Source organism: Brienomyrus brachyistius, chromosome 7, assembly GCF_023856365.1.
Source record: "Brienomyrus brachyistius isolate T26 chromosome 7, BBRACH_0.4, whole genome shotgun sequence".
Classification (NCBI taxonomy): Eukaryota; Metazoa; Chordata; class Actinopteri; order Osteoglossiformes; family Mormyridae; genus Brienomyrus; species Brienomyrus brachyistius.
In genome coordinates, this window is record NC_064539.1 from 10994030 (window position 1) to 11021133 (window position 27104).

The window sequence follows — 27104 nt, forward strand, 5'->3', positions numbered from 1 at the left end:
TTAGCACTGTTGCCTCACACCTCTGGGACCCGGGTTCGAGTCTCTGCCTGGGTCACATGTGTGCGGAATTTGCATGTTCTCCCCATGTCGTCGTGGGGTTTTCTCCGGGTACTCCGGTTTCCCCCCACAGTTGCATTTTCATTAGCCACGTGAGCATTAAAATCCCCCAGTAGGAGTCACTTTCTTGTACCTCACCCAAAGTCTTCAAGAAGGCTGGATACTCTGAGCTTATGTTTGGTGCATAGGCATGGACCGCTATCAGAGTCCATCCCCTAACATGAAATCGGGGGGGTATGAGTAGACACACACCTACCCGGCGCCTCTCACCATGGGCAAATTCAGATTGGAATAGAGTTCTCTGTTTCCAAAGCCTCAGCCGTATGTTCAGAGGAGCCAGACTATATCTAGTTGGTATCTCTCTACCTTCTGCACGAGCTCTGGCTCCTGTCCCACAAGAGGGATTATGCTCTGTTTTCCTAAAGCCAGTTTCAGTAACCAAGGATTGGTGCGTTGAGGCCCCTGCCTTTGACTGCTGCCTTATCCACGAAGCATCCAACCCTCATGACCCCCCTGCAGGTGGTGGGCCCTCAGGAGGGCGGACCATTGTAACTCCTCCGGGCTCTGTCCAACTGGGCCCCATGGGTAGAGCCCGGACCGCTAGGTGCTCGCCTACAAGCTCCACACCCAGCCTTTCTTTGGGGTGGGGCTCCAGTCTCCCTAATTTGGGTGACGTTACATAGTTCGTTATCTTTTTCATGACGGGGTCTTCTTCATCACCCACCTAGGACCAGTTTGCCTTGAGAGACCCTACCTGGGGCGATGACGCCCAGCAGCATCGCTTCTAGGATCCAGGGGAGCTCAAACCCCTCCACCATGATAAGGTGGTGATTTGTGGAGGGGAAATCAATTTTCATCATCAGGGAATTGCTCATTTGTCGATTCAAACATGCGCATTATATGCTCCTCGAATGGAGAAAGGGCCCTTTGTTTTTTTGGAAAAAAAAATCACTCTGTCTTATCATCAAGAGACATTTCTGTTCTGGTTTGTATTGGAAAAGAGAAGTATTGATTTGCAGTGTAACGTACTAGTATGGTTTCAATATGAACTGCTGCATCATTTCCCTGAAATGTTCCAGGGAATCATATGAAACAGGCAATAAACCTTTCAGTGACATATTTTGTTACGCTGCTACATTACTGTCTGTATATTCTTTTGGCACAAAGCCATATATTAATATGTTCGGTTTGTTTTTCTTTGTGTATTCTTCCATTCTGCATAATGATGTAATGTATGCTTACTTCCGAAAACTGATGGAAAATTATCTAAATTTTGTAGTCAAGTCAGGATAAAATTAGGAAAAGACTGCAGACGTAGAAAAGCAAATTGCAATACCATTGCTGGGTTCAAATAATTGAGTATGTTTGCTTTATTTACAAACAAATCTGATTTGCTTTTTAATGGAATTATAGGGCTCTGTTTCATAGCAGTACCATATCAATGTCTTCATAATTATGGATGACTAAATGGAAGATGTTTGAAATTGATTTTAAGTACACAACTATTATTTTTAATTTCTAGGGTAACTGTATGTTAATAATAATATAGTTATAATTGTATTTTATACAATTATAAAATGGTGCAGTGGTTAGCACTGTTGCCTCACACCTCTGTGACCCGGGTTCGAGTCTCCGCCTGGGTAACATGTGTGTGGAGTTTGCATGTTCTCCCTATGTCGTCGTGGGGTTTCCTCTGGGTACTCCGGTTTCCCCCCACAGTCCAAAAAACATGCTGAGGCTAATTGGAGTTGCTAAATTGCCATTAGGTGTGCAGGTGTGCATGTGTGAGTGACTGGTGTGTGAGTGTGCCCTGCGATAGGCTGGCCCCCCATCCTGGGTTGTTCCCTGCCTCGTGCCCATTGCTTCCGGGATAGGCTCCGGACCCCCCGCGACCCAGTAGGAAAAAGCGGTTTGGAAAATGGATGGATAAGAATAACCTAAAATCAGAAAAACCTCATGGTATCCATGGTGGAATGTGAGTCTTTTATGGAAAGCCAGAACTATATTTATTTAACATTATTGTGAGAATTAAATGACCTTCAGGGCTGCTGTAATCTTTAAAGTTTGTTTAGGGATTATAACTAAGTGAGCAATAATATGGACATGAATTTTGTGTTTTTACCATCATGTCCATTTAATACATATAATATTATTACAATTAATTATAGCAATTATTTAATTTTATTCATTTGTTTTAATGTGAGGCCCAGTAGCCCCAGACGCAGCACTGTCACCCACCCAGGGTTGTGATGTTGGTCCCCACCGGAACTTTGTGTGTGAAGCTTGCACATTATCCCCATATTTTCCTAGTTGCCATATTTCCACTAGTGGTCCAAAGACGTGTGTTTGAGGTAAACTGGTGCCACTAAAATCTGGTATCCTGTCCAGGTTGTCCCGAGGCTTATGTTGTTATTGTGGAATTTGGATGTAGTATGTATGTTTTTAGTTTTCTTCATTTACTTGCTCGTTTAAATATGATTAATTCTTCTACTTTATACTGACCTGAGACTATTTTTTATTGCTATACATAATTCTTTTAGAAAATGTTAAATCTGGAAATATGAGATTACATTAAAATAGAGGTACAATGAATGTTATGAATTTCTAACATTTGAATGACTTTTTTCCATTACCAGTTTCAAATTAGCAGTGGATACTTAAAAGCACTGTTACGATCCTCAGTCTAGGGTTGAGGACCGCCAGAAAGGTAAAGGGAAAGGAGAGGGGAAAACGAGCCAACCAGGGTATGGGAAAAGGGAACACGGGACACAAAGCACCATGAGTTATGAATCTAAAATTCATCCCTTTTAATGCAGTTTGCTAAACAGCTATTTTCGCATGCCAGGTGATTCATTAACATTATACAGTTAATGACTTATTAATTTTGTTTGACACACATTTCGCTGTATATTTACTGCACTGCCCAGGCCTGTTTTGTACCTGTCCAAAATCATAACCATTACTAAAAGATGTTGAAATTCCGAGTATTTGTTTGAGAGCTTAGTTCGTTTTGTTAATAGCTTTCACAGTTTCCAGGTTTCTTGTGTATTAGCATATCATAACAGAGGTCAGAACATTTAATTATCTTTCCCTTTCAGAATGATTGATTGTATTTACTCTGTACACTCTGAATCTGGCATAAGCACGAGTACTTGTACATCTGGATATTATTTCTGCTGGAGAAATTCAAAGTAAAAACTTTCCACGTGGACGGTAGTGCAGGAGGTTGGTCAGACCTTAATCACACTGACGTGGTTCCCTGTTAATATATGATGTGCTATGGCTCTTCTGTTAACACTGCTCTGTCTGGGGGACGCTTGGGTGTTTATTTTAATCATTTATAATTTTTTTAAGCTATATTCTTTTTCATTTAAAACTGTGCTTGCTTTGTTAGTGTGATGTTGGATATTATAGGCCACAAAGAGAAAACAGATGCGGTGTATGTTAAAAGAAAAAAAGGAATGAGTCTGTATTAATAAAATGGCATTGGGACAAATCGCCTGCTCTGCGGGAAGAAGAATAGCATGAGTGTCCGAGGATCCGCGGAATGCTTTACATGGCGGCGGCTTCCTTTGGCCTTACCGACGAGGTCGTGAAGGGCCTGTGCCGTGCTGTCGCATGGAATTAGCTGGTGGACGCTTCATTTGCCACAGTCCTCCTGCTGAAATCTGACAGTGCAACTCTGCAGGATTGCGAGCCTCCCTTTAATGAAGCTTTCTTTAAGGACAGATATAAGGCGTTGCAATCTAATCATGCACAAAAAAAAAGTATTGCTATAGAACGACATTTTGTATAGAAAAAATGAACACTCTTGTTGAGTGAGCCTTGTGCTAATTTGCAGTCACCTGATTGGCTAAATGCGGGTTATTGGAGTTTAAGCACTTTCATTATTAGTGGACAACAGGGGACCTAGGTGTATTATTGCAGTGGTGGGAAGGGGTTACTCTGTACTGTCTAAAGAAAGTGGCAAAAACAAAGAGAGCAAGATAAAGATGATTCAGGCAATCGTTTGTGTATGATCAGTTGTTTTTAGACAGGAATGGTTGGTTTTACACCTGATGTGACTCAATGTGAGTGTCTGTGCTTTTAAAATTGATAATATTCTTTATAACAACATTGAAAAATAAATCTTTGAATTAAGGTAACGCCAAAGTAAAATGCAAAATTATTTGTAGAAATACATTTAATTGCAGCTGTGCAGTATTGTGTATGTATACGACAGAAAGCAGAATTGTTCAGAGGAGTCGCTTAATATTTTGGCCTTACTGAACATGCGATTTCTAAACAATTCTAAGCATAGATAAGGAGTATGAAACACAAAATGGTAAAGAGTCCTGACTGTGTTATCTGGAGTCTGATACTGGTTTTCTGTTCTTATTTTTCCTATATTCAGCCAAGCCTTTATTAACAAGAGGCAAAACAATATTTTGAAAGCATCCAGACCACCTCATGGTAGAGATTGGACTAAGGGAACAGTGTCATAGCCATAAAGGCAGAGTTCCTATGGGATTGGCACCATGCCTCTTGGGGGTATTTCTCCTGGCATCCCTTTAGGGAACCTTAAATGAAATGTCCAGCTGTTTGTTATGTCAGTCTGAGCCAGGGTCTTTATTGGACTGTGGGGGGGGGGGGGGGTGTCCCCCACGACGACATGCGGAGAACATTCCAATGCCACACATATGGAGCTAAGACAGAGACTCAAACCCCAGTTCCGGTGGTGTTCATCAGCAGTGTTCACCACAGTGGCAAATGCCAGTCACAGCACATTTTTATACAGCTGCAATATTTTTTATACAGTATACGTGTGGGGCACGACAGAGGAAGGACAATCCACATAGCGGCTCCAAGAAAAGGGGATTCCTATGAAAAACAAAGGAGACACTGAAAATAAGGGACCATGAGGGGTCAAAACCAAACTGATGAAACAGAAATTAAGTCAGAAAACAACATCGGGAGCACAATACTTAAGGCAGGAAGGAGCAGAGGAAAACTACAATATATTTTAGGGGATATTAAATAAAATAACAGGGAATACTACTAACCAGGAAACAGCACAGGGTAACAGCGCCACGTAACCTGGGGACTCCCTGTTGAATGTAATAAAGTGTGTTCAGTACTAAGGGGCGGCAGTGTGGCTCAGAGGGTCACACTGTTGATCGAATCCTCCTGTATCATGCGGGATTCCTCTCACAGTCGAAAGACGTGCAGTTAGGCTAATTGACACCTCTGAATTGCCCATGGTGTATGATTGTGTGTGTGATCGGCGGGCAAGTTCCTCAGTAGCAGCTGAAGCTTCCTGACCTTTGGTACAGCCTCGTGCTTGTCTCTCACAGAACTGCAGCCCAGGGAGTCTCTGCTCCACATTGCGGTGCGACTGGGCCTCCCCCGCGTCCTGCAGCTCCTCCTGTGCCAGCCCGGGGGCCTGATGGCCGTGGTCTTGCCTAATGAGGAGGGGGACACTCCTCTGAAGCTGGCAGAACAGTCCGGGCAGCAGGCCCTACTGGAACTATTGACAGAGTGAGTCATTTCTCCACTGATATAGAGGCTCTTTGAAATCAGGTATGCTTTCTCAGTCAATCAGTGATGCATATATTTCTCATATAAATCCCCTGGGGGGTGTAAAAATGGATTTGTCAAGAAATGCAAGTGTCCAGCCTCATTATAAACATGGTAAAGCAATAACATTTAGAGTTTAAAAAAAAAAAAAGTATATTGGGTTATATAACGTTGAAAACGCCAACATTTTAAGAGCACATAGAAATCAGTAGTTGGAACTAGTGGAATCTTTTGATATTTTGGATATTTTTGCAGAGAACAATAACTGGAAGGATGTTAACATATTCCTTCTACTTGATTAGTCTTAATGGAGTTACATTTAGTACTGGAGAAGAATGGTCAAAAGATTAGGTTAGGGAGGATTACTGTCAAATATAGTCCCTTTAACTTATAATGGACATTACAGGTTATATAATGGATAGCAACAGCAGAGCACGTGTTCCTTATTATATTACTGCTCCATTTGCACTAGGCTCACTAAACAATGAAGGGTAAAAAAAAAACAGTGACAGTATTGGGAAGTATGTGATGTCACAGCTGCAGTCTCTGCATGGTGCCTAATTCCTAAGTAATTTTGTTTGATGAATCTGATTTATGAGAAAGCATTATTATTTGTTAAATGATTATAACATAAAACATGAAGACATTAAACAAAAGAACATTTTTATGTAATATTGTCCCGAGGTTGAATCTGCAAGATTTCTGAGCATATGACATTTCAAGATTTTTGCACTCTAACGGGTCTCTTTTCTGCTCATTTTCCAGCCCTCCGAACCCACTGACCACGCCCTTGGCCGGGATGTCGCAGGTCTGGGCCGACAGCTCGCGGCTGCTTCGCTTTTGCCACGAATCGGAGAGGCTGACCCTGACGGTCCAGCGGGCCTCGGACAGGAACCGGCAGGCTGGGATTCTGCAGCTGAGGAAGCGCTTGAAGGATGATCATTTCCTGAGGGAGGTGAGCCTGGGACATGCAGTGGAAGCCATCTAAACTGCTCTGTGCCTTACAGGCAGACTGAATGCAGTTTATTCTGTAGCACTGTAGTCCTGTGCCACATCACAACCTTTAAAGGTACAAGGCAGGTTTTGTAGAAAAATTTGAAAATATTTCCTCTTCCCGTTTTTACTAACATGATTTTACTTTTTCTTTACTTTTTATTTTTGTCAAATGTGAAGTAATTCGTAAGTCTAGAATTATTTTTTAACAACTGTATTTAGGTAATAGAATCTCAAAGTGGACATTATTATCCAGTGTAGTGTACTAGTGTGTCAAATGTATATTTACAAACGCATCCTTACACAGTTCCTGCAAACATTTTTTTACTGTGAAACTCCCTTAGATCAAAGCACTTTCTCAAACTGGACAGCACACTGAATCTGAAAAAGATGACGTCAAAGGCATCACAAAGACTACAGGTACTTTTCATGTTAGGTTTGGGGTTTGCCATAAGACATGTGTCAAGACTATAGTAAGGGTTAGAAGATCTGTGTTCTTAAATTTAAATAATTCATTTGGTTTTTAATGTAAAAAGGGACAGTCAATGACTGCTTATACTGTAACTGTAATGGAATTTTATATATTTGTGACATTTCCTTTTCTTTTCATGTTTATTCCTAACAGTTTCAGACATATCCTGAAATTGTGTGTGGCTCATACAATTGCAATGAGTTGTTTGGGTTGGGGTTAGGAAATGAGCAGTTTGGCAGTTATACAGCATACGCACTCTGTCATTATGACTATCCCATCTTTTGCCAAGAGAATCTGCATGTGTATGTGCAGCTTAAAGAATCCCGACAGAAATCGGACAAGTATTGAAAATATCAGTCAGTCAACAGATGACCGTTTTTGAGGCAGAAGGCATGGGTGGTCAGAACTGTTACTGAGTCTGAATACGATCCTGAGTTTGTCCTCTGGCAAGTGGGTGAAGAAAAAACAGAGTGATGGATTCATCTGAAGTAGGCGCTACACAAGCGGAACAGCAGCCCTGCACATGTTATACTGAGAAATCTGAACAGACTGATTATTTCCCCACACTGAGAATAACCTGGCTTCTGTGAAATCTTAACGAGGTGCTAGCCTTCCATGGTTTAGAAAACAAACACTTATAATTTTAGCAGGGCACCATGTTAATCTGCCAGATCAATACCAGTGACCTCCATGGGTACCTAATGTTACATAATTGCTTATTTACTGCTTCAGATAAGACTATATTGTCATGGCGCGGCATGACGCAGGCAGAAAAAAGGTGATGATCCACTGGGCAGCTCCAAGACAAAAGGGGTTTATTAATAAACCTGAACACAATGGGGGAGGCACAAAATAAAAGGACCAAGAGGGGTCAAAAAAACACAAAAAAACAAGAATTAACTAAAAGAAACCCTAAAGTAAATACACTGTGGAAACAGAACAAAAAAATTTTTGCCGCAAGCACAGCAACAAACACACAGTAACATGTACACAATGACTGACTAACAAACAGAGTGAGGGCAAGCACTGAAATACACACAGACAACCAGGCCAGCAAGGGACAGGTGTAGCTCATAATCAGTTAACCAATCAAGGGAGGCACAGGAACAACAAGAAACAGGTGGAAGTGGTAACGCTAAATGTAGAAACACCAGGGTTATGACACCGGTGGCCTGTACTATGAAGCGGGGTCACTGACTTATCGGGGTAACTTGTCTGATTTAAAGTAGTCTGGGCAAAATGTAAGTGAACGAATATGAAGTCTATTGAAACTATGGTACCTTAAATCCGACAAGTTACCCCGATAAGCCTGGAACCCCGCTTCGTAGTACAGGCCACAGTGGGCTATTCCATGCAAGTAGCTAAAGAAAGCCAGATTTTCCCGAAAAAGTCGGACTCAAACTAGTGCCTCTCTAAATTTTGCCTCATGTCGTTCCACTAATGCAGTTCAGTTTTAACTAATCAAGGCTCATACAAGACAGGCTTGCATAGTCTCACTTAGTGCGCACACCCGAGATATTTAAGAAGCCCAAATGAATGGATGAATGATAGATCGATCAAATGAGTTGGAAAGCATGTAAAACAAGAGCGGTGTTTTTTTCCGCCACGCTGTTGATGGATCTGTATGAAAAATGCAAAGATGTAATCACTAAAAAAGGCAATACTGTTGCCATAAATACAGCCAGGGAATTGACTTGGCAATGAATCGCAGACAGACTAAATGCGTAAGTTACGTAAATGTTACAAGTGCTTAGTACAGTGGCATGGTGGTACAGTGGTTTGTGCTGCCGCTTCACCGTGAAAGATCCTGGTTCATTCCAGGGAACCTTCAGGGTTGAGTTCACATGTCATTCTTACTGTATAGTGATATTCTGTATTATCTGTAAAATACTTTCAATCGCATTTGTGTGAAATATTCTGCACAAATAAGCGTATTTTGTCTTTGCTATTTTACTAATAAACTTTCAAAGTACACAGTGACTAAACAAAATATAAAAATATCTTCCTGTTCATATTATTTTGACTGATTTTTTTTTTCAGTTTCAGTCATTGCATTTCATATTTGACATTTCTAATATGGGTACGCCATCCATCCATCCATCCAGCCATCCATCCATCCATTATCTTCCACATATCCCGGCCACTTCATCCAGCTCCTCCGGGGGAACCCTGATACATAGTCCCTCCAGCATGTCCTAGGTCTTCCCCGGGGCCTCCTTCCAGTGGGACATGCCCAGAACACCTCATCAGGGAGGCGTCCAGGAGGCATCCTGATCAGATGCCCGAGCCACCTCATCTGGCTCCTCTCAATGCGGAGGAGCAGCAGCTCTACTCTGAGTCTCTCTCGAATGACCGAGCTACTCACCCTATCTCTAAGGGAGAGACCAGCCACCCTGCGGAGGAAACTCATTTCGGCCGCTTGTATTCGCGACCTCGTTCTTTCGGTCACTACCCACAGTTCATAACCATAAGTGAGGGTAGGAACATAGATCGACTGGTAAATCGAGAGCTTCGCCTTTTGGCTCAGCTCCTTCTTCACCGTGACAAGCCGATGCAGCACCCGCATCACTGCTGATGCCGCACCAATCCGCCTGTCGATCTCCCGTTCCATCGGTCCCTCACTCCTGAACAAAACCCCGAGATGGGTATTCTTTTACTTGAATTATTTTGGAATTAATTAGAATGCTGAGACGTGATTTTTTATAGGCTTTATTATATTTATTACACGACATTAGTAGTGAGATGAGTTAATCTCGTACAACGGAATGATCTTTTGGGAGTCTGTTCCCACACGTTGCAAGTTCTTTGAGACAATGCTTAACTAAGTGAGACCGTTAACCGGGTCCGGAGCAGACTTGTTTACCATGGTAGCTCAGCAGGGATTCATTTAGGACACGTTGATGGAACGGAATTCCCACTTAAATGAGCCAGACTGTCGAAATAAGTCAGACTTTTCTTTAATCCTGCTTCGTAGAATACTCCCCAGGAAAGACTAAGACCATAAGAATATACAGAATAAAACACAGCAGAACCGGGGGTCAACCAATACCAGGGAAACACACAGAGTAATAAACATTAGGAAACAAAATCCCAGTAAACACAGAATAACTGGAGGGTACAGCCTCCAAGCCACAGGCTCAACCTGATGAGCTGTGCAGTGGCCTGGAAAACAGGGAAACACACAAGGGCTGAGGGCTACAAGGGGGAGGGGGGACAAAATGACAAGCAACACACGCTGGCCAAAAACAGGACATGTAGGACGGGGTCGGGCAGGCAAACCTGACACATATATTTCAGTGAACTTTAGATATTTTGCCTGGTGCTGACACACTGTAGCTAGCAGCTAAATGAACAGGCTGCACTGCTGTGTAGGTGTGGGGCCCCATCAGCTTTTCATTAACTTGTTCAGAGATAATTGTGTGTAATGCTGTTCATCTGTTTATTTGCTGAAAGTAAAGCTGCGTATCAACATACCTCTGTTATCCTCGGGTACAATTTACAATGCATTCGTTGCAGACCACACCAGTTATGTCTCACCTGATAGTAACTCTGTGGTTAGTTTTATGATTCGTGAATTTCACTTGAAGCTTATTTGTAGCCATGCAGTTATCATGATGGCAAAGAACACTGGAGGAACATACAGAATTTAAACAAGCATCATAAATTATATTGTCGTACTTAGTGTAAAGTTTATTTGTGTAAAAGCAGTGTTTCCAGTCCGGGGACCTGCAGACGGTCCATGTTTTTGCTCTCTAAAAAAGTCTGGCAGGGAGCTGGGACCTTCTGGGAGCCCCCCAGGACTGGGTTAGGAAACACTGGCATGAAGTATCTGTGGTACAAAGAGATACAGATACATATATTGTACATTCCTTTTTTTATGGAGTGAAAATGATGAATATATTTGGTTTGTTTAATTTTGTCATTGACTTTTTGCGGCTCCTTAACCCAATCACCTATTGAATAAAGAAACCCTACACTGTTCACAGAGATTAGGAAGAATCGTACCCCCAGCTGTGTGTGCTAGCCCATCCTCTGCAGTTTTTGGCCTAGAAATGGCTGCCTTGTGATAGAAGTACAATGTCATCTCCTGGTTACTTGTGGCCCAGGCTTCGGTATTTTACGTCAAATGAAATAACTGAAAAATCTTGGAATATCTCCCCTCAGTCAGATATTTCCTGTGTCAGTTGTATTTAAATCGGTCAAATATATTTATGCCCTATTTACAAATTCCTTTGCCTTTGTTGCTTAAGCACAATATACACTTCTGGCGGACTAACAAACAAGCAAAACTCAGTTTACAGCATGCAGTTTCGACCCCACAGTTACCCTCACACTCAATTAATTCAGATAGTGAGGGCTTCTCTATGGCTCTTGGTCAGTAACCACTAAATTTCATGAAGCCAGCCCCCCCTGTGCACGATAACAGATTTGGCAGCGCAGGGACCTCAGTGAATTGCTGTGTTTATTACATTTTATAGAAGACACAGAAGGTCCTTTGTGAAATCTCAGCAGTGTTTTCCTAACATCCCCAGCCCAGGACCGAACGCATTCAGCCACTCTTGGGTGGCCCAACGCGTAGTTTATCTGTAGCAGTGCCGCACAGGGATGCTGTCGCTCTCTATTACGGACCCAAGTTCCTGTTGCAAGTAACCATAGTAACGTGAGGTTTGATTGCAGCCCATTAGCTGGTAGGCTGCTCCCTGCAGTAAGTCGATCCTGTGTCTTCTATGTCTCCTGTTGTCATGTCACTTCACGTCACATAAGGACGATGAGACAGTCCCTCAGCCTTCTTCCCTTTGGTCCGGAAGTTACTCTGCATATGTAATATAAAGGTTTTTTTTTTTTTTTTTTTTTAAGTTTTAGCATGTTAGAATTTGTTATCCAGGATGGAATGGGATCTGGAACCTTTACCAGAAATTGAACTTGAACCACAGTCGCAGCACGTGAAATGACTGCTTATTGGCAATAGCAGAAGTGTTTATCGCTGTTTTTATAAGTACTTTATTATTTGTACAGGTTCAATGTTCCCAGTACGAACAATGACTCATCGTTACCAGGATGATAATTGGTGGTCATAATGCAAAATAATCACTCACAAGGATTCATTTTCCTTCTTGTCCTGCAGATTTTCAGAAAGATTTATGCGGAGTCGGCCATGTGCTGGAAGATAATGTGAGTATGACTTGCTGTACCTACAAGGAAAAAAAACTGCGTCCAACGCCATGTTCATATGTATATTCTGTTAGTTTCTTAATCATTAAGTGGTGAACTTAATTAGGGGAAGAGTTCAACAATGGCTCGGATGATTAAATGTAAACTCTCCTAATGGGAAAATGTTGGCAGTAATTATGGGTATGGTTTGGATGTTGAATTTTCCATACGCAGGCAGCAAAGCTGAAGAAACAGCTTTATTCCTCAGGGCGAAATTGAAGGCAGGCTTGCAAAGCTGAGGGAAGGGTAGCGTGCTTTAACATATAGAGTGTTTGACAGAACTTTCAAGGCAGGAAAAAAATAACCCTTTCACAGGTTATTAATCAGTTCTGGGTTTATGCGCCTCTGCATTGGGAAGCTGTTTAAATAAGGCCATGAATGTAAGGCTGATTGTTCGTTCATCCAAATCTGACACCAGTCTTTGTCTACAAATATCTCTACAGTATTTGCTTTTCTCAGTACTTTTTCAGTGTCACTTGACAATGAAAACAGGTGCTTACCTGGTACAAGTTAAACAGTTATCCTTAAGCCCGTAGTTGTCCTTATATGAAGGAGTCTTTCTGTAGTCGTAAATTCAGTTCCATTCAGTTAAATTAAGTTTTACTTGTGTAGCACCATTTTCATCACATTACATTGTCTGAAAGCGCTATACATTATACCCGCCCAAAGCTCCCAGTGAGCAAGCCAGGGGCAACAGTGGCAAGGAAAAACTCCCTAGAAGGAAGAAACCTTGGGAGGAGCCAGACTCAGAAGGGGAGCCCATCCTCCTGGGACCGGCAGAGGAAGCCAGATGAACAGCATGGCAAACTCCTAATTATACAGTCCAAATTTTAAGAGTGTAGTGCACATGCTGAGGGCAGCCAGGTGGTGCTGGTCCCGAGGGCAGCATGTCCGCGGGTTTGGCAGCAGGGCTGTCATTTTCTTTAGCAGAGGAGGTCAGAAAACAGTTGGGGTTTGTATTTAATCTGCAAATGCCTAATAAGAGGCAATCCTATACACAATCTATTCTCTTTAATGATATTGTTACATTGCAGCATATTATTTAATATTGTGAATAAAATGCATTGACTGTGGCACGTGTTAGGGACGTGTCGCCATGATGGCTGAGTGGCGCCTGTGTTTCCCAGCTTCCGCTCTGCCTGAGAGGTGTGCAGAAGGCAGGGGGTCTTGCTAATGGACCACCGGATCAGACCCGCTTCACACCTCCCTTGATTATTGGCGTACAGGCAGCTATTTCTGTGTTTCTTGTCCCCCCTTCCTCCAAGCCCTGAGGTACCTTGCTGTGAATCGGCCTCACGTTCCTCCCTCCTTCTTCAGGTCTTTGAGGAACAGCTTGTACTCTCCCTGGACGAGGAGGAGGAACCTGCTGCAGCCTGTGCCGGTAAGATATTTTTTAATGAGAACTGATTTTTATATTGAGAAATGCATTAGTTTTTGCACATTAAAATGGTACATTGGCAACATACAGTATGCTCATTCAGGTTTACTTTCAGTCTTCAGTTTTTTTTTTTGTCCAAGATGTAATATTGACTCACATCAATCAGCTAAGCTTGGTATTCAGCTGGCAGGTGGCATTAAAGTGTAAATTCATTTTTGTGTGCAGTACTCGCCAAAGGGGCCAGCACGATAAATCTCAGAATAACAGTTTCACCTGCTCTTAATGAAATTTCTGTGATATGAAAGCAGTTTCAAGGGTGGGAGAGATCCCTCTGGGGCATCTTATTATCACCATATGTGCTTCCCGAAATTTGCCAGTATCTAAGCAGCAGACAGACGGTTAAAAACTGCGCAGAGCCTCAATCTCTCCAAAGCGTGCAAGAACCATGCCAAATGCGGGAACTATGAGATTCCTCTAAAATAAATTAATTTATGGTGAATAAGTTTATTTTATATTTTTTATAGCAGTCTTTTTCTGCTTGATGTTGGGATGAAAGTTCTTATTTTTAGAGATATAACACATTTTCCTTTTGAAAAGTGTTAATAGCCTTGCTCTGCTTTCATTGGGTTTGCATATTAGTATCACATTATATGGAAGTTAACTTCTGTTCTTGATTTGAGTTCACGATAGACTCGTCAGTAATCTGCTGGATAAATTTTAATGAAAATGTAAAAAAGCAACTTATTTTCAAGAGATGTTGAGTACATCTTCCTACAGACTCTGTGGGAGAAGGATGATTAGATGTCTGTGTATAACCGTGTGATAATGACTGTATGACCTGTGCTTCAATACAGTAACAGGAAGGTTTGGAACACAAAGCTTAAGATTAGTCAGAGCGTCAGTTATCATCTGTTCTTGCAGTGGAACTGTGGAGATCTTGAAAAAACAGTTGTACTGTTTGTTTATTACTTATTATCTTGTGAAAGCCGTGAGTAACTCTAAGGTAATATCAGTAAATCTAGGTTATGCCATGCATTTGCTATAATTAGGGTACTATAGATGTAAAACAGTAAACCACGGCATAAGCTCAAGTGTGCAGGTACCACGGCAGGCGTTTGCCTTTGCCATGACAGCCTGCCGAAGTGGTGGAACTCCTGCCAGACAGCCCCCGAGCGCAGGGCGGGTCCTGCCACCGCCTTCCTGTCCCGCCGCCAGAATGCCAGAGGAGCCGCAGGCTTTTGTTCCCTGGTGGCCACTTTCTGTCTGTGAGGAGCGTTTGCCCGGGACGTGCTCATCCCGCAGGGTCGTGGCGCCCTCCGCTGCCACCGTGGCACTGAGGCGTCCCAGGCACTCTGCAGTGGGGGAGGGGGGGTCGTTACTCAGCCATATGCACATGCGTGCAGTGTCCCAAGAAGGGGCTGCATGCACGTACGTGCAGTGCCCCAAGAGGGTGCCGTACGCACATGTGTACAGTTTCCCGATATGGGGCCGTATGCACACATGTGCAGTGCCTCGAGAGGGGGCCGTATGCACATGTGTGCAGTGTCCCGCCTGTGGCCGTGCTGCATGCGCCTTGATGTTTTTGATGACGACGCTCTGTAGCTACATATGTGGTGAATGACTAGCTGTTTCCTGGAATATATTGAACATTTTGGCCAACAGCAGAATTCCTTGTAATCCTATGAAGCACGTAGCGCTCAGTATTTAGGAATGCTTTGCTTACTACTTTCTTATTCTGATTTTCTAAAGAAAACCATTTCTCTAAAGAAAATGGTTAAAACAACTGTTATTGTAAATATATCTGTACAGTGTAAAACACAACATCAGTAATTGAACAACATTAAAAAATGCAAAAAAAAGTTAAGTGCGAAAAGATTTAATACATCCATCCATCCATTTTCCAAACCGCTTATCCTACTGGGTCGCGGGGGGTCCGGAGCCTATCCCGGAAGCAATGGGCACGAGGCAGGGAACAACCCAGGATGGGGGTCCAGCCCATCGCAGGGCACACTCACACACCATTCACTCTCACATGCACTCCTACGGGCAGTTTAGCAAGCCCAATTAGCCTCAGCCTGTTTTTGGACTGTGGGGGGAAACCGGAGTACCCAGAGGAAACCCCACGACGACATGGGGAGAACATGCAAACACCACACACATGCGAACCCAGGTCAGATTTAATACAGTGCATTGCAAAAAAAATAAATAAATAAAACACAAATAAATAAGAAAACACATTAACAAAACACAAAAACATTAAGGAAACACAAAACACAGAGGAATCAGAAAAAAATGAAAAACACTGAGTATACACAAAAAACAGAGCAAATAGTTGCATTTTTGCTTTTTCTCAGTGTTTTGATCTTCAGGCTTACCACAGAAATCCTTTAATAGGCCAAAATGCTAATGTAATCCAAACTATTTTTGGGGAGGAGAAAAATCATGCAAAGATGGTTCTCCTGTATGCAGTAACCTTTGTCATTATTCTTGCACAATTGACAACTAAATGGAGTCACTAATAACTCTTTAGTATAGGCAGAAAAGTTTACAAAATAAGACTACCAGTAGTGCAAGAATAAATCATTACCCTACCATATGCCCTGTGGTACAAGATAAGCGAGTGATGGATGGATCAATGCATAATTTTATTTTTATTTAGCAACAGTGCCGGTTTGATAAGTAGTCGGAAGATGGATGGATGTAATGTAATCAGTCACAAGCTGTGGTGCTCATCAGGCAAGGTTGAGATGTCTATGGCTTCTGTTCTTCACCTGGGAGTTCAGAATGTGCAAGGTGTCCTTGGTGAAGCCCCTCTGTCACACATCCTCTCCGTGTGGATTATGGTGAATTCGGAGGAATCGGATATCTGAAGCAAAAAACAGGCCTCTGGTTAATCATTCGACTGTAGTGGTTGACCAGGACTCATTGCCTTTTAGGTGGAATGCTGCGGCTCCAAGCTCGGTCTTATGGTTGGCAAACGCAATCTGCAATTTGAATATCTTGAGGTTTTGGTCCGTCTGCCTTGGTCAGTGCGTCTGTTTTAGTCATTCCTTCAACTGACTGCTTTTCCAGCTCAGCCTTTTTATCTCGCGCTTGTTACCTCCTCGCAAACCGCGGTACTGACAGTGGCATTGTGGCGAGCCGTTGAACTACATGGTCGCTCGCCTTTGCCTTCGCGGCGGCGCTGACGGAGTGCGATGGCGCAAAACATGGGGCTGTCCGGTGTCCGCTGTTGTGCGAGGAAGCAGGCTGCCCTTTTCTCAACAACTGAGAGAAAATGAAAGTCAGTGTGAAAACTTTGGGACTTGCTACTTATGGTGACATTTTCTATTGTAAAATTAGATTATGCTGCAACCTGAGCTGCTTAAAATCCTGACCGTCTGTCCATTCAGCCCAGTATAAAATGATTCCTCATGTGAATCAGATATCTCTGAATCCCATTTTCTAAACTGCAGTTTTAGGGAATAGTTTAGAGAGGAAATATATCTTATAGAGTTGAAAAATGAGGCCTAGTATTTCTCCAGCAAAAAAGAAAGTGGAGCTTGGAGCAATATGTACTGTATAATGCGGTGATGAGTTGTCTTGTAGTCTCTGAAACGTTGATTTTGCTCTAATGTTTAATCTTGCACATGAAAAAGTAGGTTTGATCTCGGAACTATTTAGTGCTGCACTTAAACTTTTATGTGAATGATATTTTAAGTTGTTTGGAAAGATTTTCGAAGTTATTGCGTTGCTTTATAGCACATTTTCAAATGTTCTATTATCTATGATGCAAATTCAAGAAGCATGTCTGTTCTGATATTTTTAATGTTTATTTTTGGATATTAATGTGTGTTAAGAATTGAATACTCTCAAGCAGAAGGTTATTCTGGTGCTAGTCAAAGATAATCTTCAACTGCAGTTGTTGTTATGCAGAAAACTAAAAATAGCCGCACCAGGCAACATTCTAGTGAAGTCCAACACACCCACTGACCAGAAATAACAGGAACACCTAGAAAGTGCTTCCGTTTCGCTTTTAGAATGTTGGTTTTAGGCTTTCACTAACAGTCTGCCCGTAAGCCTCTGAAGGCCTTTGATGTTGAATTTGTGAGCAAAGATAAATCAGTGAGGGCTGGCATGGCGGGGTGGGGCAGGGCAGACCCTGTGCTTCACAGTGCCAGGGTTGGTGGTTTGAGTCCTGCCTTTGTGCAGCGTTTGGGTGTTACCCCCATAGGGTTCCACCAGGTACTCCGCTTTCCTCTTACCTATCTCTAAGTTGCACATAGAGTGTGATGGACTGCGACCCCCCCCACACACACACACACACCCTGTCCTAGTCAGGTGACTCTGTACTGTGAAAGTGTTTGGTAATGGTCAAATAAATGGGCATAATGTTTTATTGGTCTTTTTGGGTAAAAGAATCCTCCCACAACTACAGTTATTAGTGGAGAGTGTCCAGTTCATTCATGTTCCTTGGTTGAATAACTACATTGAATAGTAATAATAGAAATGTAAGTCATTATTCTGCAGCCTCTGTGTGACTGAGCTGTATGCTCTGAAGGTTATTGTGGCATGAGGTGAGAGCCCTACTCCGTGCATTACACGGGTGAGACATTCTTCACAGTGCCTGTCACCTTCCTGCCCCCTGGGGGCAGTGAACCAGATGGGAAAGTCCTAGGTGTGGACAATCTGGAAAGGCAATTAGGTCTTAAATAAAACAAGCCTTTTTGTGGGGGATTAAGAATGTGTTTGTCAGGTCATGGTTGTATAGATGTTTGTTTAAATATTTATTTACTACGAGTGTGCAGCATGATGCATGTTTGTGCAGAAGATGTATGTTTAATTCTTAGGTAGTTACATTACGGAATATGAAAACATTTGGAATCTATGTCTTTTCTGGTAATTACAAGACAATGCACTTTTTTGGAAGTGCATGGCTAAACGTGCAAGAAGGCAAAATCAGGGTGGTGATTGAATTTGGTTGTGAGAATTATGCGTCAATTGGCCTCTGAAGTTATTTAATAGTGTTTTTTTCTTCATTAATATTAATGTAAGACATACTGGAGCCTTAAAAAAGGCACACGGGAGCATAGCGCTGATCTGTAGTCTCTTTGGTTCATGATCTGTCATATTGGCCTTCACTGCCAAGGGAACTTGGGGAATGCAGAGCTGGGGGGGGCAGATGGGCAGGGTGGGGCAGGGTGGGCGGGGCCAGCTGATCTACCTTCACCTAGCCCTGCAGCAATACCTGCTCTTGGCTGGGCGTGTGCAAGCAGAAGCTGGGGCAAGCAGAGATGCCCAGTAAAGCTCGAAAAGTATTCAGAGGCGAGCAAAGGAGTAGGTGGTTAAGCATGTGCAGGAGGTGTGTCCTGCCTATCGCCTGTGACAGACTGCTGGGAGTGTCGGCCATCAAGGAGGCATGAGAAAATGGGTAAATACATACAGTGCAGTCAACCATACAGCATTGTTTTCGCAAACCATTTACCTACTGAGCATCAACTATGGAAATATTATATTTGTGTGCTTTGTATTTTGACTGAAGTAAGTAAATACAGCAGCATTATATTTTACTCAAATAATGTTGCTAAAACCTACATGACTTGTTTATACTTCGATGTTTATGGTGTAGGAGCACAATATCCCAGATTCTCATTCCGAAACCATTTGGCTGTTTGTGTTTATGTGTGTGTGTATGTATGTGTGTGCGAGCGAGTATACTTTACCTTATGGGGACACAATGTCCCCACAACGTGATGAATACCCATTTTTTTTCCCCTTATGGTGACCGGTTTGCTGGTCCCCATAAAGGAAAACTCAGTTTAATAAAAATGAAAAAACTAAAAATGCAAAAACTCTAGTATTTTGCTTGGTTACTTATGGTTATGGTTAAGGCAGGGCGGGGGTTAAGGTTATAGTTAGCGTTAGCATTTTTTCCATAGAAATGAATGAGCGATCCCCATAAAGATATGTTTACCCGACATGTGTGTATGTGTGTGTGTGTTTCTGCGTTTGTGTGTTTGCGTGTGTGGTTTTCAACTGAATGGTAGCGATGAGCCGATACCTACTTAGGGTATATGCCTCAGACATGGAGAGTCCAGGCTTTGTCTGTGTTCTGCCTCAAGTGTAGGCAATATCAACATATCATCACCAGGACAACAACTCTGTCTATTTGTTTTGCTGTTTAAAGTTAAGACAGTGCTGCTGCTGCTGCTGCTGCTGCTGCTGCTGTAATTCAAGATACTGAGCTTCTTGTTAAGGTTTTGTGGGGGAGGTGTTAATTTTCACAGTTTTAAAGGCTTGTTTTCAACAACATCTAACATCAGTGCACAAACTGGATTAAGTAGTGTATTTACAGATTTATTACTTTTGCAGGTTACACTCTGATGTGCAGGTTATGGGTGTGTTTGTAATGTTTTTCTTTCAAACATTCTTTATTTTATCAATGCTTCATGGGAGTTTGTGTTCAGGGTTAAAATATCAAAACTTTCTAATAATAGCTTGCATATCATGTCGCAGTGGAGTACCAATGTTTTAGCATAACAACTTTATAGTAAAAATAGTAAAAATGTTAACTGTGTATACAATTACTACTGGCTAGTGAGAAAATAGTCAATTATTATTAGTAGAATATTGCTGCTTTTATTAAGGACTAAGATACATGAGATGCGTGTGGGGTTAAATGTACATGCCTTCACACAAGGAAAATGATGTACAGATTAAAAATGAGCCGTATGAGTGTGATGATTACGGGGAGCGGCCTGATATCCTGTTGCTGACTCTAGAGTTTTACGGTCGTCCTTAGCTGCTGGACGTGTAATCAAAGTGAAACGGGGAATGTTTACGAGCTCAAATGTCATCGCTGTACAAAAGCTGACATTTAAGATGATCCACACGTCACCCTGCTCCTGCCACTGTTTGGCCTGCAGCCCCCCCCGGCTCTCCCCTCCCCTCCCCTCCCTCCTCTTTCTGCTGGCTCGGCTGACTCTGAGCCTCTCCACATGTTTTTTTTTGTTTTTTGTTTTTCACCTCAAGTCCAACAAGGACACATTCGGATTCTAAGGGGAAGCCAGTAGAAAGCTAACTGTGAGTTTAGTGAGGAAGACGGAAAAACAGGTTTTTCATTTATTTCTTGATTCCGTGGGGGTGGGGGGGTTCACTCATACGGGTGTGCACTGAAAGGGGTTTTGTGCCGCGGAGACGATGCTCGGGGGGAGGGGGTGCCGGGCTGCAGTGAATGCTAATTACCAGCGGGTTGTTGGGGGAGACTCTATAAGAATGGAGGACTTGTTGTGAAGCGGCTCCATCGTTGCTGAGAGCAGAGGCTGTAAAACTGCCAGACCTCCACGGCTGCTAAAATTAGAGGGACCTGCCGGGCCCCCGCCGGCTGCCTTTGATGACCTAATGAGCAATGGAAACAATCAAAACTTATTTAGCCGCGCAGACTCCTGAGAGGACAGCCCCCCGCTGAAAGGATGTGCTGGCCCTGTCCTCCTCTCCTCATCTCTGTGAGCGTGAGGTTTGCTCACAGCCACGCGGATTCAGCCGCTGTGGGCTGCAGCGCTTGTCAGGAGGGTGATCTCGCTCTCTCAGCTGCCAAAGAGCGCGTGGCTGATGGCGCAGCGGCGGTGGTGGCGGGGGGTGCCGTATGACCGCGGAATGAAAGGAAAGTCAATGGAAAGAAACCTTTGGATCCCGCTTCTAGACCCCCAGGACTCTCCAGTCAGCGCTTGCTCGGAAAACTCTGCTGCGGCAGCTTGATGGGACGGACACCGACGAAAACTGGCTTTCCGTTAGCGGCTCACTCACAAGCCGCGTCCTGCACCGCGAGCTTCAGCGTGCACACGACAGCGGAGCTGACTCCGTCCTGTGCCCCTCTCTTGCTGTTTTTCTTGGGGACGGGAGGGGGGGGGGGGGTGGGCTCTCCTTCCCATCGTGCCCTAAAAGCCACCGGACTGCTGTAGCTCACACATGCATCGGAGATTAAAAAGGTGAGTTAATGATTCATCGGCCTTGGCTGACCTCTCAAATTCTTCCGGACACCTCTTTGCAGCCAGCGTTTACATCCTGGGAGGATTTCGGGACCGTCATCGGACGCGGTGCCCCCCCCCCCCCTACTCCCCATGTTCCTCTGAATTTCAAGCCTCCCACACAAACACCACCCCCCCCCCCCCTCCGCAGCACCGCAGTCCCACCTCGCATTTGGGTCCAGGTTTCACCGCAGCCAGCCCCAGAGCTGCAGACGGATGGTTTCGCTTTGAGCTCAGACTTGGGACGCTGCTGAGGACAACACACAGCTGTCCGGGGGAAGAGTACAGAAAAACAGCATGTCTCCTTTCTGAAGCGCTCGTCTGAAACGCTCAGCGGCCAGAGATGGATTCAGACTCTGACTCGCCTTTCAATTACTCCTGGCCATCTTTCCCCAGGATGAGGATCCGACGGAGCCCCTCAAAACAAGGTACAAGCAGTGCAGCAAAGGAAATCTATTGCATGAGCTGCGTTGTTTAATGCGGGAGGCAAAGACATTCTGATATTTAAATGCCAACAGCAGTAGCCTGAATAAAAGTTGTAGTAGCTGTTGTCTATATAATAGAAATGTTCATTTTTATGAAGTCTTACACAGCAGAAAAATATTTGAAGTGTTTCAGTTTCTGTATTTTCCTTTGTTTTGAGTTATTTTGTCATCTTTGTGACTTGGTGTTAAGTGGTACATGAGTACTCTTGCATTTCGTACCGCCAGTTAACATTATGTCATTTGGTCAAGCTGACCAGAACCTTGTCTTGTGCACATTTTGGGTCGCCAGAGGCAATGCTAGTTTTGAGAAATATATGTTTGTTTTTTTTCCTTCACGTGTTCTGTGCAATGAGATGCAAAAATGCAGTTACACGTCGATCTGCTTCCTTGAAATACTATTAAACTGTTCAATCATAAATAATCAAAATGCACTAAGTTCTGTCATCACTGTCAACATGGACAGCAAAAATAGCTGTCTTGCCTGGTGTTTTATAATTTTTTTTTTTTGTTAAACTTGCAAGGGCTTTTGCGTTGAGCAGTTACAGGGTCTGAGAGCGTGACACTCATCAGGTTACAGCCAAGTCTGTGGGGCCGGCTGAGTGAATCTGATTGTTGTGGGTGATGGGGGCTGCTAAGCTAAATTGTGTCAAATACCTCATTTATGTCACATCTGCAAAAAGTTTTCATTGGGGTACAATTGCATAAAGAAAATGGAAAAGCTGGAAACCATTTAAATGCACGATTGCACAGCTGTTGTTGTTGTTCATGCTGTTGTTTTGCGTGATTATCATGTCATGGGTGGGCAGCCTGTTGACCTTGAAGCTCCAGAATTGTCCCCCAGTTTTACAAGCTTAAGGCTGCGTGTTCCTCTCCTCCACTGTCTCCTGGCGTTTTCTGCTCACACAGTGTACTTTGAAGCTCTCTGGGGTAGCTATGCTGGGAAGGGTGCCGTATAAAATAAATTTAATGGAACTGAAAAAAAAGCCATGGGTAATTTTTGCTGCTGTCTGGAAAAGCACAGTTACTAAATGTCTGAGCTTAAATTTGAAGATGTGCATGTTAAGCAATTGCCTTGACACAGAATTAGTGTGGCTTTTTTTAGTCTTAGGTACTCCAGTTTCACAATACACTGGGACAGGTTTTTGAAATCATAGTATTAGCAAACTATACATGACAGCCAGTGTCAATGTCTTGAGAGAAATTATGAAGATCATTAAAGTAAGTTACTGTATGTACTCCTTGTTTTATTATTGGGCAGTTTACCTTCTTAGAGTATCTAATACGTACTTGTTTCTGAGTCAGAGGGATCCAGTCCCAGTGCTGCTTGAGTTTTTATTACGGCAGTTTTTATTGAGTGGGGAGAATGATCGTCTGCCCTGCTCTCCTTTGGTGGTGACTGTTCTGTTAAAAATTAATTTTCTCAGACAGGCTTCATCACTTGTGTTCAGTGTCAAGCTGCTGATGTAAACTGGTAGTCTGGAGGTGAACTGATTGTGACCGAGGACACGGTTAACAAAAAAAAAACTTAATTCTGCTGTATTATTTACGGCAGCTGTACCGGAAGTAGGAAGTCATTTACTAGCGATAAGCTAGGTTTTAATTAGTTTTCCTCTGTAAATTCAGAACTGCTTTATAATATTGGCATTTATTCGCCTAAAAGAAATGAATATTGAGCATTAAAAAATCTAAGTAAAGAATTCCTCTGTCTAGAAACTGTCTTATGTGTTCTGAAGGCATAATATTCACAATTTTGCCATTTTTTTTTTCACAACATGCATATCAGATAGCGAATGTGGTGGGTTACAGTACATGGCTGTTTACCTTCTTTGAAAACACAATGCAATGATCTGTCATCCAAGACCCCAGACAGCCGCAGAGTTAAAAAGCAGCTAGACTGGGTTTTAAGGCGGAGTGCCCCAGTGTAGGTTCACTGGGTCAGCACTGGTGTAATGTAATAGGTAATGTTTTCAGGCCTGCCAACAAAAGGGAGACACCTTAAAAAAAAGCTGAGGAGGTGAAGCACAGTCATATGTGTTCGCTGCTTCATACTGCTGTGGCTGGTAGGCAGGTGGCCTTCACAGCAAGGGTCCTAAATGATGATTTAATGTAATTCCAGGGAGCCACAAGCTGCCAAAATGAATATCCATTTTTAGCCGAATACCACTTTGCAGCCGTGAAAAAGAATGACAGGGAGCCATGATGCTAGTTAGTGTTTTTAATCTAGTGCTCATAGTGTTTTTTTCACTCTGGTCTGTATGGCTGTTTTCTGAAACTGATATAAAAGGAGGTTTGCTGTTATTTTTCTAGAAAGAATTCAGACATTGCATTCCTAAATAACCACGGGCATTTCTCAGAAACAGCTGCCGAGGAACCGTTTGTTGTACTGTTGTTTTTAATGTAGACCGCGATTCAATTTCAGAGAGCATGTCAGATGCCGTGTTTAGCAAATTCAGTCACGCGTATATGCGGGTTGTCACCCTGAGGTCAGTCTGAGACAGGACTCTGAGACGTACCTAATTCTCTTTGAGTAAGTTTGTGTTACGAAACAATGCACAGTCACTTGCTTCCTATTCTGATAAGAACTGGCTTTGTGTTGCTCTGATAGGGATGCTTCATTATGGCACAAATCATAACAATGATTGTTTTGGCCAGTATAAAGATCATGGTTATTTAACACTATTACTCATTGACTTAGGACATGTCATGCATTTGTTGAACTTTTTAAAAACGTTTCTTTTTAACAGTAAATTTCCATGAAGTCTACATATAATTCAACTGAGAAACAAATAAAAAGGGACTAGAAAGGGGTGTGCTGGATTTATAACACAAAAAATAAACGGGAGCATCACTGAGAAATGAAATGCTTTATCTCTATTATTTTGTTTTGATAATCATTGGAAGCCAGTATCGTAGCTGGAATTAAATTTCATAAACTGCCCAGCCCTACACTGTGGCTAACGTAGGGACATGTCGAGTCTTCAAAAATCCAGTTAGTCTGAAATTAAGATGTTATTATCAATATAGCACCACAGTTCTGTAATGCTAATCACATTTAATCTGCCATTGCCCAGTTGTCCGATTTTTTTAGGGTGACCAGTGCCGATTACAGAGCTGGTGGATTGTGCTCCTCTTTCTGTCAGCATGCTGTGATTTTCTTGATGGACAGTAGTGGTTTGCAGCAATGGCCCGTACAACCTAATAGCAACTCTGTTGGTCTTGGCTTTGGAGAAGCACAATTCTAATGTATTCAGGGTTCCCCATTATGAGAAATCATTCTGGAAAAAAAGACACTGTTCTGATTCCCTCTCTATTTTGTGGTCAAGCTTTTGTGAAGAACAACACGATTTTGGCAGCAGTTCCCATTTGAGGGGTGATGCACTCCTGTGCTCTAAGCTGATTTTAGAACTTGTTTCATTTTAAACGCCCTTCTTCTGTGTCCCTGGCCGTGAGGGAACCCTTTGTGCAGTTTTGTAAAACCAGGCTTTCAAGTGGTGCTGGAGACCATAGATTCGCTTCCACTTACCGGGACATTGCTAAATACAGATTGCTCTCTGCTTGGGTTCTCAAAACACTCGAAAGCCAAGCGGTTTTCGCAGCTGTCCGTGACCGGCCGGCGGCACGGAGGGGCACAGCAGTCCGCCTGGCTGAAAGCCCCTTGGCACCGTTGTTACAGTCGCGGTGTGGATTTTTCCGGGAGATGTTTGTAGTGGGACACCCTGTGAAGGCTGCGGGTCTTTCACAGTCTCAGAAGGAGACTAAGGGGGGCCGTTCTTGTGCCTTTTTACAGCGATGCAGTACTTGCTAGACTGACTGTGAGACTCATGATTCATTCAAGCACAGAAAAGTCGCAGACAGTGTATGGTTTTCAAATACATATATACATGCGCACACACACACAGACTAAATCTGTTGGTACCCTTCCACAAAAACAAAAAAGCACAACTTTCTCTGAAATAGCTTGAAACTGACAGATGTTTAATTGCATCTCTTATTGTTTATTCCACATTTAACACAAATGAGACTCTGCTTTTGATTACTAATTCATTTGAATACTTTATATAACTAAACAAATGAAAATGGCATGGACAAAACATGGTACTCTTAAATAAATATTTTGTGGACCACCTTTTGCAGCAATCACTACCAACAAACGATCTCTGTACAATGTCTGCATTTGCCAGCAGGTAGTCTGGCCTCTTCATAAGCAAACTGCTCAAGCTGTCTCAGGTTTGAAGGGTGGCGTCTCCACACTGCAGTTTTCAGATCTTTCATAGATGTTCAATAGCTTTAAGATCTGGGCTCATGGAGGCCATTTAAGAATAGCCCAATGTTTTTTGTTTTTTTTCTCAGCCATTCCTGAGTGCTGTTAGCTGTACATTTTGGGTCATTATCCCGTCGGAGGACCCATGACCTGAGACTGAGGCTGAGCTTTCTGACACTGGGCAGTATGTTCCGCTCCAGGCTGCCTTGGTAGTCTTGAGTCTTCATTGTGCCCTGCATTGGTTCAAGGCTCCCAGTGCCAGATGCAGCAAAGCAGCCCCAAAGCAAACCCGAGCCCCTCCATGTGTCACAGTAGGTATGGAGTTCTTCTCTTGTCAAGTTTCTTTTTTCCTTCTGTAAGCATAGAGCTGATGTGACTGGCCAAAAAGATTCAGCTCCGTCTCATCAGTCCAAAGAACATTCTCCCAGAAACTCTGGGACACTTGTGATACTAATTAAGGTTAAACAGTTGGTTTGAAACATGATTATAATGCAATGGTAAATATTTTCTTTGGTGGTCCCAACAAATTTGTCTATACTATTTTAGCATATCCTTGTGAAATAAACAACAAATCATTTTGTTTTCTCACAATTTTATTGGTTTACTCAATCACATACTGAAGACAATTGCTTGTAATTGAATCACTCTTCAGGAGAAATGAAGCATTGATTCAATGAGCTGTAAA

General features: G+C 42.9%; 1 protein-coding gene across 10 annotated transcripts in view; it reads left to right on the forward strand.

The window, feature by feature from the left end:
* The window catches only part of arhgef28a (Rho guanine nucleotide exchange factor (GEF) 28a), an 86545-nt gene that overhangs the window by 20798 nt on the left and 38643 nt on the right, over positions 1-27104 (forward strand). For 7 of the 10 annotated variants that reach the window (XR_007398839.1, XM_049019673.1, XM_049019675.1 and 4 more), the window contains exons 5-9: positions 5391-5574; positions 6379-6568; positions 6951-7026; positions 12204-12250; positions 13607-13670. Coding sequence is in view for 8 of the 10 variants with exons in the window: in XM_049019673.1 (XP_048875630.1) it covers positions 5391-5574; positions 6379-6568; positions 6951-7026; positions 12204-12250; positions 13607-13670 (561 nt within the window). In the remaining 2 variants the exon portion in view is untranslated. Of the gene's footprint in view, positions 1-5390; positions 5575-6378; positions 6569-6950; positions 7027-12203; positions 12251-13606; positions 13671-18908; positions 19078-20674; positions 21635-21824; positions 22102-27104 lie in introns of those variants that run through there. The other 3 variants (XR_007398840.1, XM_049019679.1, XM_049019681.1) reach the window with 2 other exon arrangements.